The following is a 23229-nucleotide window of genomic DNA, read 5'->3' on the forward strand; positions in this document are numbered from 1 at the left end:
GTTTATAGACTTATATAATATGTGGACAAGTTTTCACTATGTTCTAAAGATGAGGAGAGCTCTAAGACAGACTATTTATCAACTTACTGTTTTAGCTTGGAAAGGGCATGAAAATTCCAAAGAAAGTTTAGAGTTTTGTCAGAACAAAGTACACTATTTGGTATAATTTATGCTAAGGAGACAAATCTATCACTCCTGATGAATTATAAGTCATTCAATACTTTCCAAAGTTGGTTACCAAGAGACAATTAATTTAGGTTTCACTGGCTAGTACAGAAACTGAGTCCAAACATTTCCGAAATCACCACATCTCTATATAAAGTCCTCAATAAAAGACCCTCCCTTAGGAGATGTGAACAAGAATTTTATGATTTAAAAATAATTCTCCAATAGCCGTCCCCCTCACTTGGGGTCTTCCTAATTGTCATAAAGCTTTCTACCTACTTGTACCTGAGCAATGTAGACAAGCCCTAACACTCTAACAGAACACCATGAAAACCATTCCCTTAGACACAGTGGCAAAAGCCAACTCCTTATCTAAGGCCAATCTCAGCAGCTGCCAAACTTGTAGAGGCTTCTCCTGACTTGATTTAAGGATCTTGTTTAGATTTGATGGTTCCTCACGCTGGGCAATACTTGTCTCTTACTGAAAACACATTTCCCAGCAAGCAGTTTCACCTCCTTTGAACTTTTATTACTTTCTCTCCCACACATTTCCACTCAGTGCAGTAATACTTTAAAATCTGCTAACAGAAAGACAAATACTGCATGATTTCACTATGTGTGGAATCTAAAAAAGTTGAACTTATACAATTTGAGAGTGAAATGGTAGTTAGCAGAAGCTGGAGAGGTTGGGGATAGCAGGAATGGGGAGATGTTGATCAAAGGGTACAAAGTTCTAATTAGACAGGAAGAATAAATTCTCACAATCTATTGCACAGCATGGTAACCACAGTAAATAATAATGTACTGTATATTTCAAAATTGCTAAAAGAATACATTTTTCTCAATATATAAATACACTCAAACATACTTAAACACAAAATAGAATATCAAAAGTTAGTCACTTAACTTAAAAGTATTCATACCAGAGGCTTTTTATTCACTTCTACATCATTATGTTATGTCTTCCTCTATTTTAAGATTATAATTTTACTCACTAAGCCATTTATTTAGATGAAAACCTAGCCCCCTGACTTGTACTACCAAACAGAGAAACAAATAGCAACCTAGAAACTTAGTGCACATTTGAATATGAAGACAGCAACTCTGCTGGTGACTTTTGTCTGTCCCTTTAGTAGGATGTTTTTCCCTTTTTGATCAACTTAATGGAGATAAAATTTGCACACAATAAAATGTCCCCGTTTTAACTGTACAGTTCAATGAACGCTAACAAATATGTACATCAATGTAACCACCACCCCCAATCAAGATATAGAACATTTTCTTCACCAAAAAGAGTTTCATCTCCCTTTGTAGTCATTCTCTCCCCAGCCCTAAGTAACTACTGGTTGACTTTCTGTCACTAGAGGTTAATTTTGCCTATTTCAAAATTTCATATAAACTGAATTGGATAGTATGCACTTTTGTGTTTAGTTTCTTTATCTTAACATGTTTTGAGAATCATGCCATTCCATATATCTGTAGTTTGTTCATTTCTGTTGCTAAATGGTATCCCGTTTTAGTATATTACAATTTGTTTATTCATGTATCTATTGATGGAATATTTGGGTTATTTCCAGTGTGGGGTTATTGTGAATCAAGCTGCTACAAAAATTTGTGTATAAAAAAAAAAAGAATTGCAAATTTAAAAAATAAGTTTTTTTTAAAATAAATGTTCTCACTACAAAAAAATAAGTATGTGAGGTGACATATGTTAATCATCTTCATATAATCATTCCACGGTATATATACATATTGAAACATCACATTGTACTCCATAAATATATACAACTATTTGTCAATTAAAAATAAAAATTTAAATAAAAAAGAGACATGAAAACTAAAAAAAAACTAATTGCTGATTCCTCTTTTTAAATTTTTAATTTGCAAAAATTGTACAATACTATTTAAGACAATCGCTCCCCAAAATTTCCAATGAGGCTATCATAATCTTACCTAACTTTAAATATATACACAGACACATATACACTATTCATTTCACTTTTATATGTTATTCACTTTATATATATGTATATACACACATACATACATACACGGAATTCATTTTATATATAGCATATACAAGTTGACTCCTGACCAACTCGGGGGTTAAGGGTATCAACCCCTCACACAGTCAAAATCCTTATATAACTCCAGTTCCCAGGTAGTTCTTCTGAATCTATTTCTCAAGATGGATAGTGTCAAGGAGGCACACTTTAGCTTCTTTAAGTGGCTTAGCTAATGTGATTAACCCAGCACGTAGAACAACATTCAAGATTTACAAAAACCCCATTTTCCTACAGAGATGGGAGAAGTTACCAAGCCCTGCTGGCTGCCACCCATATCAGAACCTCACTTGAGTCTTCAAGGAGCAATTCTTAATTGCATACACAAGCAAATCTTTTTATTCCAGTCCAGTGAATAGGAATGGCTTCTAGGCACCTGTGGATGTGTCCAGCAGTAAGGGTACTGCACCTCCACCCTCACACTGGCTGCACACACAGTGCCTCTGCTGGAGAGCACAAGGCACTGGCCTATTTACAGACTGAAACATAGTTGCTACCCAATGGGAGGAAAGTAATAGGGGCTGGGGAGAGGGCCCTCCTGCCACTCTGAGCCTAGCTAGATTTAACTCCTATCAGCAAATTCCAGGTTTTAATTATTTAAATTCCCAGTGATAGAGAGGCCTCAGAAAACTACCAGTTGACCCATGAACAATATGGGGGCACTGACACTCCCCCTACAGCAGTTGAAAATCCAAGTATAACTCCAAAAAATTTTTCCAATATAGTTATTGAAAAAAATCTGCACATAAGTGGACCCACACAGTACAAACCTATGTTCAAGGATCAACTATATAAAGATTTGAATGAAAAACAGGTTAAAATTTAATGTTTTTGTTTCTTCATGAAAAAAAAATCAAATGTACTAATGTGGTAAGAGAAATGGGGATAGAACAGAATGCACAGCAAACTTTCTCTCAAGAAACATTTTGATGATCAGCAACTTCTGACATAAAATATACAGCTACTCTTTTTCCATTGCCCAAAGAAGGGCAAATCCAAGACAACCTAGACCCTGTTGGAGCAATGACTATGTCTCAAACAGATTTATTAGAAATGTCCCCTAGATTAAACCTAGGTTTAATCGTATTTGTTGATAGGTCATTTTTTGAAACTGAAACAGGAAAACTATCAGGCAGGATACACTGCAACAGTCTCAACTGACCCCTAAATTATGACTCATACTAGAGGTAAAATCAGTCCAGATGACAGAACTTATCCTACTCAGCAAAGCTTGCCAAATGCCAAAAATTAAGAGTTAACAATAATAGCAGCTATGCCTTTGGAGTAGTCCATGATTTTAGAATACTGTAGAAACAATAAGGGTTTCTGACCTCAGTAGGAATCCCAATTTCAAATGGTCAACACTTTTAAGTGCTCTAATGCTTCCTAAGGAGGTTACTATCATAAACCCACACTGAAAGGGGTAATATTAAGGCTAAAGGAAATGTCCTAGCTAATCTTTATGACACACAGTCCTGGCGCCCATGATACCCAAAAGCCAAACCTTTGGAGAGATTTTAAAAGGCTATTTTGGAAAGCTCACAACTGGCTCCAGAGTCTGAAAAGAAAACATGACTTATAAATTACAAAAAAAAAATCTCTTTCAGAACACTTTCAGGACAGACACTTGGTGGCACCAGAGGACCTCAATGAAAGTGCAAAAATTTTACATGAGAATACTATCAGAGCAAGGACAAACTGAATACTATACTCATTTAGCATTAATGGGGAAATTTTACTAAGATTGCTGAGGATGTCTCTGGTGCACATCTCATCTGTCACCAGCACTATTTTGGTAAAACTGTATCCTTATAAAATCCAAGCCTCAGGGTCTCTATGAACACCTCCAATTGGATTTCCTAAAAATAACCCCTGCAATCGTTTCTGAATGTGTTCTCATTATTGTTTAATTCTTCTCAGATAGATAGAAACTTTTTCTTTACAGAGAGCTACAGCTCTGAGAGTAGAAAAAAATTATTTGATTTTGTGCTCCCAACCTAGGACCTCCAAGTGACATAAGTACTAATTTTACTGGGACTTTTAATAGAGAACTTTACAAATCCTTGTCATTTATTTAGAAACATCACTGTCCTCATCATCCTCAATCTTGAGTAAAAGTAGAGAAAGCTAAATATTGAATCTGGCACTCTTGAACTTACATTACCAAGAAGGCTACCACTGCTCGCAAGACCGTGAAGTCCATACTCCCCCACACTTGGCTTTCATCATACAATCTTGTTAGAGGTTGCCCTATACAGTTGCCTACTTCTCCCCTGATTTTGGAGATTTCCTTAATTCAGATAAATATGTAAAGTACTCCAAGAAACTCATGCAACATGCATCATAGACATCACCAACAAATGTAAGTTGCCTTTCTTCTACATGACCTAAAACTCAGTTATAATGTCTTCTGGAAATAACCCCACAGAGAAAAAAAGCACCTAGAAACCATGTTGGAAATAATCCTATCAGGTACTTTGCTAGCACAGTAACCAAAATCCAGGGCATAGATCCTTGGATTCATGTCTCCTAGATGAACAGACACTAGGTTTCACTTTCCAATACCTGGACTGCGTTTCCATCAAGAGATTTAAAACTAAGGTGTCTTAAGAAAACTTCAGAAGCAGACTGTCTTCAGAAAGAAATAGCTTCCACCTGAGAGCTTTGGATCAAGATGACTAGATAATATAGACAGCCTCTACCCAAGACCTACAGAACAAGATCTAGATCAGGGGTCAACAAACTATGACCCATGGGCCAAATCTGACTAACTCTGTTTCTATATTATGCCTGTGAGCTACAAATGGTTTTTACATTTTTAAATGACTAAAAAGAAAAAAAAAATCAAAAGAATAACAATACTTGAAATCACCTAAAAATTGTGTAAAATTTAAACTTCACCATCACCAGAAACAACTTTATATGCTATCATTACTCTTCATAAATCAGTACAGATCTTGATTGATCACATCCTAAATAACAGCAATCTATTCTCCAGCTCAGGCTGAAAAGCAAAGGGGGGTTGAGAACTGAAACCACCTGCATTAATATAACAGCACTATTAGTACTAAGAGCTGATAATACCTGTGTCAACATAACTTAGTTTTTTGTTCCAGGAAACCTTTGCCCAGTAGATTTAAGTCTATAAAAACCAATAAATTATATCACTGTTTCAGGCAATTGTTGCAAAAGAATTTATCTGAGACAACTGTGTCCTTTGGTAAACACCTGTTTTATCAAACAGAACTTTACTTTCAAGACTAGCTTCAAGATCCTTGTGTTGCTACACATACACCAATCCTAAAATACATCACAAAATTTGCCCAATCCCAATCAATGTCCTGTTTTAAAAAATCTTCCTACAGCCACTTGAGCCTAGATCCCCATAACCCTCTACATATTCCAATTCTGACAATGAGTTCTAATAAACATAGTTGCTTTCTTGACAGTTTGGTAATATTTGGGGGAATGCAACAAGGCAGTTCTACTTTACATGGCCAGCAACATATGTAAGTTCCTGCTTTTCTACAAGATTGTAAAATAAGATAGGAATCTGGATTTACTTTTCTTCAGATGGAATCCAGCTCTAATACCATTTCTTGAATAATCTGTTCTTCTGCACTGAATTGAAAGCCACCTTTATCATTCATTTAATTGTCTTATGCATTTGGATCTACTTCTGGACTCTATTATGTTCCAGTGAATAACTATTCATGTACACTGCCATGCTATTTTAATTATCACAGCTTTATAATATGTTTAAGAATTGAGTATGACTGTTTCATCCTCTTCTTTTTCAAAAATTTCTCAGCTGCTCTTGTATGTTCATTTCCATATAAACCTTAGAATCAGCATAAGTACCCCAAATACACTCTTAGTATTTTTAATTGAATTGTGTTAAACTCACTCATTAATTTAGGGATTCTGAGAACTTTATACTATGTTGATGCTATCCAAAAATAAGATATGACTTTATATTCTGAAATCTGCTTTGAGATTTAGTTTGCACTTAATATTTACCTGTTCTTTCTCTCCGCACACAGGTCTGTGTAGAGAAATATAAACCAACCTAGTTTTACTCATATAATCCAACCGTGGTTTTACTCCCATATTCTGCACAACCTTGTGGGTCTGTCTGGCCCCAAAATTCACGTCATTTCTACTTTGGTTTATCCTCTGTCACCTGAATTCTCATTCTGATATGCTACCCCCAAGTTCCTGTTTCGATGTTGACAAATGGTGAGAACAGGGACCATAATTAAACTTCCAATTTTTAGCTGTTAAGATTACTTTGATGGAAAGGCATCAAAGCATGGATGGAGAAGCACTATCATAAATGCTTCAATATAGATAAATATCAGAGAGAAATTAAGAGCTGATAACACTCTTTTATATTTGGTTACATTAGATAGCAATGAAACAGAGTAAGGCTAGGTCTGTGAACCAAACTGACTCCATTTTCCCTGCAGAGAACACTTTGTTATTTTTCCACTCCTCAGTCTTGAGACCCCCAGGGCAAATGATTACCCCATGGGCTGCCCTGACAAACAGACTGAGATAAGAAAGGAAACATATTTACTGAGTCGCAAAACCCCTCCCCAAGGCTTGCTTACCATAATTGTAAAAGTTACAGATTAGCGTAAGACCCTTTTAGGAATTCCCACCTGTGCACAAAGCATCAAGGTGACTGCTACAATGACCCTCCTGGGGTCACAATGATGAACACCACTGCCTACTGAGCATGCACCCATGATGCAACCAGGAAGAACTGAACGGACCACCTCCAGTGATGCTGGCCTGTACCCCTTAACTCCTTTACCTACCAAAGACCCTAAACAGCTCCCCTCAGGGGGCTAGCTTTACTGTTGCTAACCCCCTTATGCATAAGTCTATCTCCTTTTTTAATAAAGTGTTGCTAGCTTTACTGTTGGGTACATTGTTCATTTCTATGACTTTGGAATCTGAGAGCCTAATTTAATCACTGGCAAAAATTGGAAAGCTTTGGGCATCGGAGAGGACTCTAGCTGCAAGAGGCAAGTGGCCACTGGGACTATTTTGCTCCCATGTCTCTGCTGCTGGTAGATCTCTCCTGGAGTCCCTGGCCTAAATTCTGACAAGGCAAAGCTTTATTCTCTTTATCTTTCTCTGATTTTCTGAGCCCTCTTCAGTTTGGTTGGATTGTATCCATAGGTGCACCCTGGCTATGCTTTGTTTTTCTGATTTAAATCTACTCGATACTTTTCTTCTTTATGCTGAACATAGTGGGGAGAACTGCTTTTATCAATTACTATTAATGGAATAGGTTGGCCCCACCATTTGGGACAAGGATAAACTGGACCCCACTGCTCCTCTTTTCTCTTTGTTTGTTTGCTTGGTTAGACATTTAGTTGAGTACCGGTAATCTGAATAAACTTTCCAATCCTTGCATCAACTTTTGGGCTTTCAGGTCATTTGTTTAATGCGAGGGCAAGCAGAGCCTGGCCTGTCAGTAACACCACCACCCTGGGAAAATATGGTACTAGTAAATGAGGTTTCACTGCTTTAGAAATATTCTTACTGCCTTATACACACAATATGTATCTCAGATGTAAACAATTCATAATATGTTGGGTAAAATAGGAAAATGTTAGGGCCCCTCGGATGTTCAGAACCTTGCTGAGCATTTGCTGTAAATATCCTCAGGTGTTCCTTGTTACTACTTAATGTAAATTGTATATGGGCACCCAGGTGTCCAGGGTTGTGGACTTAAGTATAAAAAGACTAACAGCTCTAATCCACAGTGCTGCTCAGAACTCTCAGAGAAGCCACTAGGATAGTTGCTCCTAGATCTGAATAAAACCCATTCATTTTTCTATACCTATGGCTCCCAGAACATTTTTTTTCTATTACTTAGCTCACAGACCTACGTGTGGAGAGTTTGTAACCCAATCTGTGCAACAGACTCGAGGGGTCTGTAAGCCCTAACTTTACAATAGTAATATTGAGTCATCCTCAGTGTTATAACATCAAAAAGCCTATACAAAATTCTTATCCTCAGTTTTCTAGAAGCCCAAATGTTATCAAGTCTTATTGGAATTTTCTCAAGGCTTTGTTTAGAATAAGGCACTACCCCCAAAAAATGTTTAGGAAATTAACTTTGCAATAAGGATTAGATATATTTTTATTTTATTTATTCATTCATTTTGGCAGCTGGCCAGTACGGAGATCAAACCCTTGAACTTGGTGTTATTAGCACCACGCTCTAACCAATTAAGCTAACGGGCCAGCCCTCTTTAAACAGAAGCTAAAAATTCTAATCTGAGAGAAAAAATACTCACCTTTTGCCATTTAAGTTCTTGTGTCTCCACAATAATTTTACCAATCTGCTCTTCATATTGAGTTTCTGCTTCCTAAGTCAAAGAAAACAAAAAATGCTATAAAAATTAGGACTTTAAAACTTCCAGTTTTAGCTCTTTCTAGAGAAAGAATCAGCATGCTCTCACCTTTACGTAAAGAAAAAATATGGACAAATTGCAAATTAAGTGGTCAAATCTATCAGAAAACTGAGGTCCCAGATCAATCAAGCAACCCAAAATTTGAATAGAGACAGGCACGTACTGGGAGAAATAGAACTCCTGCATTTGCTTACCTGGGACATAAGCCACTGAGTACCAGTAAGATGATTCAGCTGAAAGTCCTTAATAAGTTGCTAAGAGCAGAATGTGGGATACCATAAAAATGTGAATCCCCTATAGAGCCCTTGAAAAAGTGAGGTTTGTACCCTTTAGGTGGCTACAGGTAGCTTGGAAAGAATCCTGAGAAAGCTTTCCCCTGTGGTACTGGCTGTGGAGAGGAAGAGCAGTCACAAATCATCTTCCTTATTTTCGCTACAAACCTAAACCCTTAATCTGCAGGGGTAAGGGCAACAAAACTATAGCTAAGGACACTAGTGGAAATCCTCTGCAGCTGGGCAAGGGAACCAATAGTCACCACTAAAAATTCTACCTAGATAAACCTGTCTTCCTTATCTCCCTTGAGGAACAAAAGCCTTAGTCTCCAGCGGAAGGGCAATAAAACCTATAACCTGAGAGCATTTGTGGAAACCCACTATTGCTGTGAGGAGGCTGACCACAAAAACAAACCAACAAGCTCTATCATTGGGGGAGGGGCAGAAATACATGCTAGGCCCAGCATTGCATATGGAGGGACCAGAACACTTGTGAAGATCTCATCCTGAGACTCAGGTTCACATTAAGACTGAGGCTTAATGAGAATAACAGAGAATGCCCCTCTCTTCACCCACCTGCCACCACCACCACCACACGAACAAGCACCAAGTAAAAAAAAACAGGGAGATACAGCTGGAAAGACAGACTCTCTCTGGGAAGCAGCACTTTGAAGGGAAGATTCAAAGTGAAGTGGAAAGGCCCAAAGCCAAACAGGAAACGGTCATTCAGAAAACCCTCTGGTTTGATGAATATAGATGCAAAAATCCTCACTAAAATACTAGCAAACAGAATACAGCAACACATACGTAAAATTATTCATCACGATCAAGTGGGATTCATCCCAAGGATGCAAGGTTGGTTCAACATACGCAAATCAATAAATGTGATACACCATAATAATAAACTCAAACACAAGGACCATATGATCATCTCTATAGATGCTGAAAAAGCATTTGATAAAGTTCAGCACTCATTCATGACAAAGACCCTCTATAAGTTAGGTATAGAGGGAAAGTATCTCAACATAATTAAAGCCATATATGCCAAACCCACTGCCAATATCATCCTGAATGGGGAAAAGCTGAAAGCTTTTCCTTTAAGAACAGGAACTAGACAAGGATGCCCACTCTCAACACTCCTATTCAACATAGTGTTGGAAGTACTAGCCAGAGCAATCAGAGAAGAGAAGGAAATAAAGGGCATCCAGATTGGAAAAGATGAAGTCAAACTGTTCCTGTTTGCAGATGACATGATCCTATATATCGAACACCCTAAAACCTCTACAAAAAAACTCTTGGAATTGATCAATGATTTCAGCACAGTAGCAGGATACAAAATCAACACACAAAAATCAGTAGCATTTCTTTTCTCCAATAGTGAACAGGCAGAATGAGAAATCAAGAAAGCCTGCCCATTCACAATAGCCACCAAAACAATAAAATACTTAGGAATTGAGTTAACCAAGGAGGTGAAAAATCTCTATAATGAGAACTACAAACCACTGCTGAGAGAAATTAGAGAGGATACAAGAAGATGGAAAGATATCCCATGCTCTTGGATTGGAAGAATCAACATAGTGAAAATGTCCATACTACCCAAAGTGATATACAAATTCAATGCAATCCCCATCAAAATTCCAAAGACATTTTTCTCAGAAATGGAAAAAACTATCCAGACATTTATATGGAACAATAAAAGACCACGCATAGCCTAAGCAATGCTGAGCAAAAAAAATAAAGCTGGAGGCATAACACTACCTGACTTTAAGCTATACTACAAAGCTATAATAACCAAAACAGTATGGTACTGGCATAAAAACAGACACACTGACCAATGGAATAGAATAGAGAATCCAGAAATCAACCCACACACTTACTTCCATCTGATCTTTGACAAAGGCACCAAGCCTATTCACTGGGGAAGGGACTGCCTCTTCAGCAAATGGTGCTGGGATAACTGGATATCCATATGCAGGAGAATGAAACTAGATCCATACCTCTCACCATATACTAAAATCAACTCAAAATGGATTAAGGATTTAAATATACACCCTGAAACAATAAAACTTCTTAAAGAAAACATAGGAGAAACACTTCAGGAAATAGGGCTGGGCACAGACTTCGTGAATACGACCCCAAAAGCACGGGCAACCAAAGGTAAAATAAACAAATGGGATTATATCAAACTAAAAAGCTTCTGCACAGCAAAAGAAACAATTAACAGAGTTAAAAGACAACCAACAGACTGGGAGAAAATATTTGCTAAATATACATCTGACAAAGGATTAATATTCAGAATATATAAGGAACTCAAACAACTTTACAAGAAGAAAACAAGCAACCCAATTAAAAAATGGGCAAAAGAGCTAAGTAGGCATTTCTCTAAGGAAGATATACAAATGGCCAACAGACATATGAAAAAATGCTCAACATCACTCAGCATCCGGGAAATGCAAATCAGAACCACACTGAGATACCATCTAACCCCAGTTAGGATGGCTAAAATCCAAAAGACTCTGAACGATAAATGCTGGCGAGGTTGCGGAGAAAAAGGAACTCTCATACATTGTTGGTGGGACTGCAAAATGGTGCAGCCTCTATGGAAAATGGTATGGAGGTTCCTCAAACAATTGCAGATACATCTACCATACGACCCAGCTATCCCACTGCTGGGAATATACCCAGAGGAATGGAAATCATCAAGTCGAAGATATACCTGTTCCCCAATGTTCATCGCAGCACTCTTTACAATAGCCAAGAGTTGGAACCAGCCCAAATGTCCATCATCAGATGAGTGGATACGGAAAATGTGGTACATCTACACAATGGAATACTACTCAGCTATAAAAACGAATGAAATACTGCCATTTGCAACAACATGGATGGACCTTGAGAGAATTATATTAAGTGAAACAAGGCAGGCACAGAAAGAGAAATACCACATGTTCTCACTTATTGGTGGGAGCTAAAAATTAATATATAAATTCACACACACACACACACACACACACACACACACACACAAAAGCCGGGTGGGGGAGAAGATATAACAACCACAATTACTTGAAGTTGATACGACTAGCAAACAGAAAGGACATTGTTGGGGGGGAGGGGGGGAGGGAGAAGGGAGGGAGGTTTTGGTGATGGGGAGCAATAATCAGCCACAATGTATATCGACAAAATAAAATTAAAAACAAAAAAAAAGAAAACCCTCTGGTTTTGTTTAAAATAATGTAATACTCCTGAATTAGCCCAAACCATAACTAAGCACAACTAGAGAAATCTGAAGCTTCTGCTGAAACTTTTTAACAAGCAGAATTGAAAACTGCTTCGTTGCGTGTTGAAGGTGTGTCTCAACGAATATACACAGAGCCCTACTGCAAAGACTAGGGCTTTTTTTCTTTTCTTTTGGATCTAGTGTTTAAGGAAATCTCTGCCAAATCACTGGCTGATCGCTAAACTAACAGAACAGCGACTCAGTGGCCACACACAACAAAGACTACAGACTTTACAAATGAATTCAGAAAAGTCACTAAACATACAATGACAACAAGCAGCAACCCTGGGAAGGGAGAAGAATCTGATTTTCAGAGTTACCATATGTCCAAAATGTAGAGTTTTCAACAAAAAATTAAAGGGCATGCAAAGAAACAAAGTGAGACCCATACACAGGAAAAAAAATTAATAGAAGTTGTCCCTGAAGAAGCCCATTCTTCTCTGTGTAGTAAGACATAGGACTTACTACACAGACTTTAAATCAACTATTTTAAATAAGCTCAATGTGCTGGGAAAAAGAAACAAACACCGTGTACAAAAATACTGCAGCCACTAAAAAGATAATAAGGGAATGCTACAAACAAGTTTATACTCATAAATTTGACAACTTACAGAAATGGACCAATTCCTCAAAAACCATAAACTACTAAAACTCAACCAAGATGATACGAATAATCTGAATAGTCCTATAACCATGAAAGAAATTGAATTTATAATTTTAAAGCTCCTGCAAAAGAAATCCCCAGGTCCAGATGGTTTCACTGGAGAATCATACTAAACATTTAAAAAAGAATTAACACCAATTTTCGAAGAGGAGGAACAATATAGGAGAGGAGGAAACACATCCCAACTTATTTTATGAGGCCTGTTTATGATGATACCAAAACCGGCCATAGACAGTACAAAAAGAGAAAACAGACAAATTTCACTCACAAATTTTGATGCAAAAATCCTTAATAACATATTAACAAACAGAATCCAACAATGTATAAAAAAATTATACACCATGACTAGGTGGAATTTATTCCAGGTACACAAGGCTAGTTCAATAGCTGAAAATCAATCTGTGTGATTTACCACATCAATAAGCTAAAGAAGAAAAATCATATGACCATATCACTTAACACAGAAAAAAGCATTTGACAAAATCCAACACCCATTCATGATAAAAACTCTCAGCAAGTTAGGAGTAGAGGAAATTACCTTTACTTTTTGTAAAGAGCATTTACAAAAACTCTACATTTACCATCATATTTAATGGTGAAAGACTGAACGCTTTCATTCTAAAATGGCAGGGATGTCTGCTCTCACTACTCTTACTCAACATAGTACTAGAAGTTCTAGCCACTGCAATAAGGCATAAACAAAGAAACAAACAAGCAAGTAAGCAAACGAATTGGAAAAAAAGAAATAAAACTGTCTATTTGCAGATGACATGATTGTGTACATGGAAAGTCCTCAGGAACCTACAAAAAAATCCAGAACTAATAAGTGAATTTAACAAGGTCACAGGATACAAGATCAACACACAAAAAATCAATCACATTTCTACATACTAATGATGAACATGAAGAAACCAAAATTTAAAATATAATAAAACTTATAACCATGCCAGAGAAAATGAAATAAGTATTCACTTAAAAAAAATGTACAGAATCCATATGGTAATACACACAACAACATAGATGGATTAAAAACATACTGAGTGAAAGTACCCTTATGTAAAAGAATATATGTATGTATGTTTTAATTTATATGAAATGTTAGAACAAATAAAACTGAGTGGAGAAAAAAATCAAAAGAGTCGTTACCTCTAAGGGAGGGAATAGGGGTAGAATTTGCCTGGGAAGAGGCACGAGAGAACTTTCTGGGCTGACAGAAACATTTTATTTCTTGATAAGGGTTTGCATTATACATGTGTATGCATCTGTCAAACTCATTGAATGTACAGCTAAGATTTGCACATTTCATTGTATGCAAATTTTAGTGCAAAAATAGCTATAAACAAATAGTGAGCTCTGCTTAATGATATGTATTTTGAAGTATTTAGGAGGAAGTGAACTGTTGACTGCAATTTACTTTGAAATTATCAACGAATAAAGTTAAAAGGGGGCTAGACAGATAAGTGATAAAGCAAGCAGAGTAAAATGTTAATGGCATATGAGTCTTACTGTAAAATTCTTTCAGATTTGCTGTATGTTTGACAATTTTCATAACAAAATGTTAGGGAGAAATCAAAATGTGGATGTTAAATGAAATATGTGCTTTTTTAGTGAAATATTTTCCTTATGACTCACTTACATATTCTTTGCTCTATTATACAAACACCCACACACTTATGCTACTCAAAGATAGACTTTCATGAAAGTTGTCTCATTTAGAATGTTTTTAGCACCAAGTAAAAACAACAAAATCCAACTCACAATGGCTTATGGGACTTATTTCACATGAAAAGGATATTCTACCTTTAGAGGGTTGATTATTTTAGTGGCTCACTCAACAACATCAAAGAACTATGATTCTGCCCATCTTTCCATTCTGCTATCATCATAGTGATTTTCCTCAGGCTTTCCACCCGTTATGGTTTCAGAATGGCTACTTTAATTGCAGGAATTAAGGAGAGACAGAAGAGTAACTTGCAGTAGAAAAAGTGTACTCTAAATAAAAGGATAACAAAACCTTTCTCAGAAGCTTTCCAACACACATTCCCTAGTATTGGCCATAACTAAGTCTCATGCCCACTCCTAAGCCAGTCATTGACAGGGGGAGTACAATGGACCTTTGTGAGTGATTAAGACCAGTGACAATTTATTTGACTCACATTGGTGAAAGGTAGACCCTAAGACACAATCAGGGCTCTTCCAACATGAAAGAAGGGAGGAAATGCATACCAATAGTATATGCTACAACATGATAAATGAGTGAGAAGAGATTAGAATCTCTCACAATAATTCATATCTATAGTTAAAACATAACCGGGGGAGGGAGGGTTACACATAACATGCATCTCCTCCCAAAGTAGTTGAATTGAAAATGTGCAAGATACTGTTTTGATCATGTAGGTCTGGTTATACACTTCTCTTTTAGTGGTTAGAGAGGGTTATGAGATCTTATCATGACCTAGATGCTGTTATAAGCACTTTTTTATGTGTGGATTAATTTAATCCTGGGTATAATTTTATGAGGTAGGTACTCTTACTATCTCTATTTTATAGATGAGGAAACTAAGGTAGCAAGAGAATAGTTTGCCTAAAGTCACACAGTAGAGCCAGTATTTGAACCCAGATGATCTGTCTCCAGAGTCGCTTAAACGCTGTATTATATTACTGTTAGGAGATTGTGGATGCTGTCGGACAGTATGGATTATTATAATATACTCCTTTCCTTCAATAACTTCAGATTTTAATTTTCATATCCTATTAAAGTTAGCAAGCCTTTCAAAATCATTTTACCTAAGTTAAATATGCAAGTACACCATGATTATTTGCTACATTTCAAAATAAAAACTAGAAATATTTGTTGAATGAAAAATGAAAGAATGTAAGAATTGTTATTTATGTTCTTATATTAATATTTTTCTGTATCCAAAATCTTCGTAAAGATTAAGTTGACTAATGTGAAAATAGTAGTTTAAATACTACTGGAAAAGAAATTTTTAAAAAATATGAATACCATGAATATTAGAGATATTTATCTTGAATATTTTTTAACCAATCACACCAAGAAACTATCCAGAAGAGTGATTAGAATTTCTTTAAAGAACATGAGAAAAATTGAATTGGGCAATTTCATAGGAGGTGGATGATGAGTGTGAAAAGGAAAGTAAAAGTACACAGTTAACAGTTTTGGCTGCTTGAACATGTGCCTGCTGTATGTACTATGTCCCTAAATCTGTTCAGGGTCAAGAATTGAAGAGGCCTGACCAATATACAGCCCATCTTGTAAAACTACAGCCTGAAGCAAGCACTTTAAAAAAAGCATGACACTTTCTAAAGGTTATAAAGAGTAAATAAACCATCAAATTACTCCTTTTATTGTTTTTGTAAAAACACTTAAATCCTTGTAGTCCTAAGGCATCTAATAAAAAATAAACACTTTTAAGATTCTATAGGATTCTATATTCCGGGATACTTTATAGAAGTTAGAGATAGAATTTACTTATTAAATTTAATATATTTTTTTCTCACTGACAATTTCATAGTTTTTATTATTAACTTTAAAACCTGCCTAAAGAATAAATAGAAGAAAAAAATGAAAGTTCCAATAAAAAGTTAAATAGCAATTTTTAATAGAAAGTATGAAGTTAAATTAAAATCCTAATACAGCAGAAGTATATTATAAAGCTATTTTTCAGCAATGTGGCTAATATCTATTTTATCAGTTTTCCATGTGGTATAAAGATAATACATATGTATTCTACAAGTCATACGAATAAGAAAGGTGTATGAGTCCACTCATAGCATAACTAATTTTATGGGGCATTGAAATGTTGCTTAATGGTATTTACACATACTATACCATTAATCATCCAGTTTTCCCTCACAATTTTCTTCATAAACCACTATTATTTTTAGACTACCCAAATCTCCATTGACTTTTATTTATTGCTAATTTAGAACTTTAGGATTTACTCCTATTTAGATATTTAACAAATTTAATGTGTCCTTTCTCTGAATTACCATAATACTATTCATAATTCTATTGTAATATATAATATATACTATGTGATAGTATAGTCATTAATTTGTATGGCATGTTGTACCTATTAAATTTTCAATTCTCTTAAGGCATAGACTAAGAAATGGTTTGTAAAAGGTTATCAAATGAATGTATATTTTAAAAGCTTTGTGGTAGAGGTCTTTTATCCCCATTGTACAGATGGTTTGGCTCAGATACCTATTTTGTTTAAAAACTTTCATCCCACTTCCAAATTTTTAGAATCCAATAGATTTCGTACTGAAATCTGAATTTCTAGTCTCTCTTCAATTATTGGAAGAGCTGATAGCATAGGGCCCATTTTTCTACATGGCAACAATTCCTTGGAGCTAAATGGCAGATGTACATTTAACTGAAGATATAGGCATTCCAGTTCAACATAATTCCTACCTTACTCACGTTACATGCCAATACCAGAATCTTGAAAGAAGTTGAATTTGTCACTCCTGTGCTATTATTTTTATCCCTACTCCTTATCAGTAATTATGTGGATCTATCTGATAAAGGGCATTTATCAGAAATGGTGTCTAAATTCTAAAACGCACACATTGTGGATTCAATATAAACTATATTGTTGATTCAGATTGTGAATTTATAGATTATTATTAATTTAAAATATTCATTTTTTTCCAAATATTACCATTACTAATTTAAGTCCATAAGGAAAAAAATGAGTAATGTTCCCTCTCTCTTTTGTTAATTACAGTAAGTAGTGAAATACAGTTTAGTGGAGTAAGAAAGTCTCTTAGACTTTGCAGTAGCCCGCACCCCCACCCTCACCATCCTTGGTTTCACTTTCTGCAGTTTCGGTTACCCATGGTCAGCAACATTCCAAAAATAAGTGACTACAGTACAATAGGACATTTTGAGAGAGAGAGATCACATTCACATAACTTATATTACAGTATATTGTTATAATTGTTCTATTTTTTTATTAGTTATTGTTGTTAATCTATTACTATGCCTAATTTATAAATCAAACTTTACCAGAGGTATGTATGCACAGGAAAAAACATAGTATATACAGGGTTCAGTCCTATCCATAGATTCAGACATCTACTAGGGGTCTTGAAACATATCCTTCTGCAGATAATCTGGGAACTACTGTATTTTGTTGTCTATTGTGTTTTGCTTATTTTGACTAAAGCCATTTTACTATCTAACCCTTTATAGTATAGACCAATTTTATGTTGACTATATTATTCATTCCAGCAAATTTATTATATTTATTAATGGAAGAGCATTGGACAGAAATAGGGAGATCTGAGTACTAGTCTCTCAGTTTTAGGTTGGACTTGAAGCTATCTTAGGTCACATCCATCTCTAACATTCAACAATTATACGATCTTGTAAAAAAGACTGATGACTTATAACACATCTCCAGTCTACAGCCATTCCACCCTGAACACACCTAATCTTATCTAGAATACATCTCCAAAATCACAGAGAGAAGAGAAGCCTAGAGAGGTGGTTCTGATTATCAGCATTTGATAGTACACTGGAGGCTAAGAAACTGAGGCAAATCCACCAGCAGTCTTGTGGAGATAGGCCTAGTTGGTGTTCAAGGCCCACCCACCAAGGAGGAGGGATCCTGGCAAATATCCTGAGATTTTAGTTGGAACCCCAAAGAGCTACTCTCTTGAACTATTGAGTAGAAATAAACTAGCCCTCACAAGGAAGGAAACTTAGCCTCCAGTCAGCTCAATCTCTGATTACTAAAATTCAACTCTAACTTCTAGAAGCAAAAGCAAATCTCTCCAGAGAAACATAATATCATCCAAAGCCTCTAATTTGCTTTTTAATTCTTCATGCACAAAATCATTCAAAATTTACCCTACTTCCCAAGATAAAGTCAAATGGCCAAAAACAAGAAAAAAAAAAGAAACAATAGAAATGGACTTACAAGAGGTCCAGATATTGTTGTGTATTGACATAGACTTTAAAATATATGTGTTAATATGCTCAAGAAATTACAAGACAAAATGAATTTCAGCAAAGGGCTGAAAATTATAAAAGAAGAACCAAATGGAAAATTTAGAACTGAAAAATACACTAAATGAAATTAAGAACTCAAAAGATTGATTTTACCAGTAGATTAGACAAACTGAAGAGAGACTTAGTGAACTAAAAGGATAGAAGAAAACTGCCAGACTCAACACTGAGAGACAAAAAGATGAAAAATATAGATTAAAAAATCATTAATGATATAAAAGATTTGGACAAGAAAACTGACAAGTTGATCAATATAATTTAAATTCATAGAACACTGGACACAAGAAATACAGAATACTCATTCTTTTCAAGTTCACCAATGTTGGAATATTTACAAAAATTGATTATATGCTTGGCCAGAAAGCAAATCTCCATATATACTAAGTGACTGAAAGTATAAAGAGTATATTATCTGATGTAGCAGAATTAAGCCAGAAACCACTGTTTTAAAGCTAACAAAAAGTAGAAGAAAATTCCCAAATATTCTTACAAGAAGCAGTACACTTCTAAGTAACCCATGTGTCAAAAAAGAAATCACAATGAAAATTAGAAAATAATTTGAACTGAATGATAATAAAAATATGGGCTGGCTGGTTAGCTCAGTGGGTTAGAGCGTGGAGCTGATAAAACCAGGGTCAAGGGTTCAGATCCCCAGACAGGACAACCACCATAAAAATAAATAAATAAATAAACAAATAAATAAAAGACACAGTACTTGAATACTTGGATCCAGCTAAAGCCATGCTGAGAGAGAAGTTTATAGCCTTAAAATGCTTTATATTAGAAAAGAAAAAAAGGTGGAAATTAATGAACCTAAATATCTATCTCCACAATTTCAAAAGAAAAAGAATAGAAAATTAAATAAAGGACAAAAATAATAAAGGTAAAAACAGATTTTAATAAAACACAAAACAAATATACAATGGAGGAAATCAAATCCAAAACTTAATTCCTTGAGAAGATTAACACAATTGATAAACCCTTGGAAAGATTGATCCAAAATTCTTACCCATTCTTCACACCTCTGCATGAGTTATTCCTTGCAAGAAGCTCCCCTCACTCCCGTTAGTAAAGTTAGGCATTTCCTGATCCAAACTCATAGTATGTTGTGCACGCCTTTGTTATTACATGGTATTATAATACCTAAAACTTGGCATAAGTGCTCAGTAAATGTTAAATGAATGACTAAATATAGTTTACTTGCTTAATAGCACTTGGAAATAAAAAGGAAATCATATTGAATTTGGAAGGCAGCTATGCTCACCACTATACCACCAACGCAAAATCATACTGAATTTGTACTACAGTATTTCTTGGGTTTTCACTGTTTCAAAGTCCTAATTTTTAAAAACTTTTTTATTTTTAAATAATTTTATATTTACAGAAGAGTTATAAAGACAGTAGAGAGTTCCTACATATCCTTTGCCCTGTTCCCCTAATGTTAACATCTTAGGTAACTGTGGCACATTTAACAAAGCTGAGAAAATAACATTGGTACAACACTATTAATTAGACTCTAGAGTTTATTCAGATATCACTAGTTTATGCACCAATGTCTGTTCCAGGATCCAATCCAGAATACCACATTGCACTTAGTGATCATGTCTCCTCAGGATCCTCCAGTCTGTCAGTTTTTCAGTCTTTCCTCGTTTTTCATGACTTCAACACTTTTGAAGACTATTATTGAGGTAACCTGTAGAAGGTCCCCCAACTGAGGTTTGTCTGACATTTTTTCATGATTAGACTAGATTTGGAGGAAAAATACCTTAGAGATAAAGCTCCCTTCTCATCACATCATATCATGAATATTTGGTATTCACATGTATTATTGATACCAACATGAATAATTTCTCGAGATACTAACTATAATCACTTAGTTAAGGGTATTTCCTATGTAAACTTACTCCTTTTCCCTTTATATATTCTAGTCATTAGAAACAAGTCACCTGGTCCACAATCAAGCAGGGGATGGGAGAGAGAGGGAGTGGAATTAAGCTCTGTTTCTGGATGAAGGAGTATCAAACAATTTGTGAACACGTGTAAAACCACTACAGCAAATTATTAAATAATCAGGGAATGATAATGTGTGACTATGCAACTACCCTGTTTCTCCTTAAAGTTTCATCCACTAAATTTAGCATTCATCAGTGGATCTTGCCTGTAACAATTATTACTGTGGTTTTCTAAGGGTGATTTTCTATTTCTCTCTCCCTCCTACATTAGATGGAATTTGTTTATAAAGATTTGTCCCAAAGGCGGGAGAAGCTATGATGAGAGAAAGAATTGCTCCAAATGTTTCAAGCCCTGGCTGCTTTAAGGCTGGAGCTGATGAGTGCATGGAGCAGGAGCTGGCAAAAGCTGCAATTATGCCCTTCAGATGGAGTTGCTTGGAGGCGGCAGTGGGGAAGAGGGTCTTGGTGGCCCCCAGGCCAGCAAGACTACTAAAAGGGTTCCCGTGGACCCGCATAAGAGCAAGGAGCCATAACAACTGAAAAAAAGGAGCCACTCAGAGGCTGATGAGTCACCTCAAGGCACCAGTGTATGGCCCATCCCATGGGAAGTATTTGGAGCACATGTGTTAGAGGAGATGGGCCCACCAGGAGAATATGGGGGCACAGCAAGGATAGCTGACATGCCCCCCAATCAGTGTAGGACCACTCAGTCTGGGTCAACTCAGTCTAGGTCCACTCAGTGGAGACTGGTCAGGAATATAGAACTGCAGGGGATGAAGTTTGCTGAAAAACTCAGGCCCAGACCAGAGTGTCTATACAACTCAGGTGTACCAGATCTCACAAGTCCCGGAAGCACCTTTAAAGTCAACCATTAAAACCTAAGCTGCACAAAAAGCGTTCCTCAGGGAATCCGCAGCAAACCAACAAGTTAGCTCAACCACAGAGCTCAAGTACTTGTCCCACAGGAAGTTGCCCCATTTTAGAAGTAAGCAAAGGACAAGAAATTAGTTCCAGTGTGGAGTTTAAGTGGTAGGAACAGCAAATAATGTAACACAAAACTGAAAGAAAAAACAAAATACCCACAGACCAGAGACAAAGTTTGATATTAACTAATAAAGGTCTCTCATCACCAAAGAACACCTGTAAAACCTAAAAGGACCAGAAGTCCGCTGGGCTACCAAGCCAGAAATGGTGGAGGGCTGAGGGCCTCAGCCATGCCCCTCAACACCCACAACAGTCCTAAGGGTGGGGAGCTAAGGGTCTCAGCCACGCCCCACTGACACCCAAAACCAGCCAGCAATAAACACCAAGCTGCCACAGGAAGCACCCTGGAATCTTCTGAGTCTGGGCAGTAGGGAGCCGAGGGCCTCAGCCACACCTCCGACACCCATAACCAGCCCAGTGATGACCACCGAGCTGCTACAGGAAGTGTCCTGGGCTCCCAAGCTGGGGTGGTAGGCAAGTGAGGGCTTCAGCCACACCAGCAATGACCAAGCCACCGCTGGAAGCCCCCTGGTCTCCCATGCAGGAATGAGCGGGTGCCACAGGCCTCAACCCCACCCCTCCACCTTCCTCCTTTTCCCACCTTATTTCCTTCCCCTTTCCCCTCTCTCCCGTCCCCCAACTACTCCACAACATCATAGAATGTAAAAAAAAAAAAAGTAATAAGTAATATTGATAAATAAACTTAAAAAAAAAGATTTGTCCCTTTTCTCCATTTATTTATTCAATCATTTATTTGTATCAATAGATGATCCAATACTATCATTTTATTGCTCAAATTGTTCCAGCTTTGACCATGGGGAGCTCTTTCGGGTTGGCTTAGATATCCTTTTGATACTGTTTTAAGTACTTCCTTACTTTCCAGCACTACAATTTGCCCAGCTCGGGAATAGGCCATTTCTCCAAGAAGCCCTGGTTCTTTTTCTTAGATAATGATATGTAGAACCCAAGATCCGGGTGTCAGTACTTTTAGGCCCTTTCAGAAGACAAAGCAAGAAAATATATGTATGTATACTAACCTATATATACACGTCTATATTTCTTTATCTACTTGCATATAATTAAACCATGAGTTCACATCGACATCTCCAATTCTAATCCAGCATCAAAGAGCTCATTCTATTCCTCCCCCCTTGACTGTAACTTCTTTACTACCTAGCTCTCATTATGTATTCTTTTTGTCTTTAGCCTTACAATATCCAGTCAAAATACTGTTACTTAAGTCTACTTCTTTCCACCCCCACTCCTTTCACTGAGGTTATGTCCTATATTTGTGAAACAGTTAGATATATTTTCATAATTTGAATTCCATCCTAGAATTCTCCCACATCCTGGTAGATCTGCATACAGTACAGTT

At 36.4% G+C, this 23229-nt stretch overlaps 1 protein-coding gene across 1 annotated transcript in view; it reads right to left on the bottom strand.

The window, feature by feature from the left end:
* The window catches only part of CCDC73 (coiled-coil domain containing 73), a 153140-nt gene that overhangs the window by 119872 nt on the left and 10039 nt on the right, over positions 1-23229 (bottom strand). The window contains exon 2 of the mRNA XM_063094985.1: positions 8546-8617. Within this exon, the coding sequence (XP_062951055.1) occupies positions 8546-8617 (72 nt within the window). The remainder of the gene's footprint in view (positions 1-8545; positions 8618-23229) is intronic.

This window comes from Cynocephalus volans, chromosome 4 (assembly GCF_027409185.1).
Source record: "Cynocephalus volans isolate mCynVol1 chromosome 4, mCynVol1.pri, whole genome shotgun sequence".
NCBI classification, from domain to species: Eukaryota; Metazoa; Chordata; class Mammalia; order Dermoptera; family Cynocephalidae; genus Cynocephalus; species Cynocephalus volans.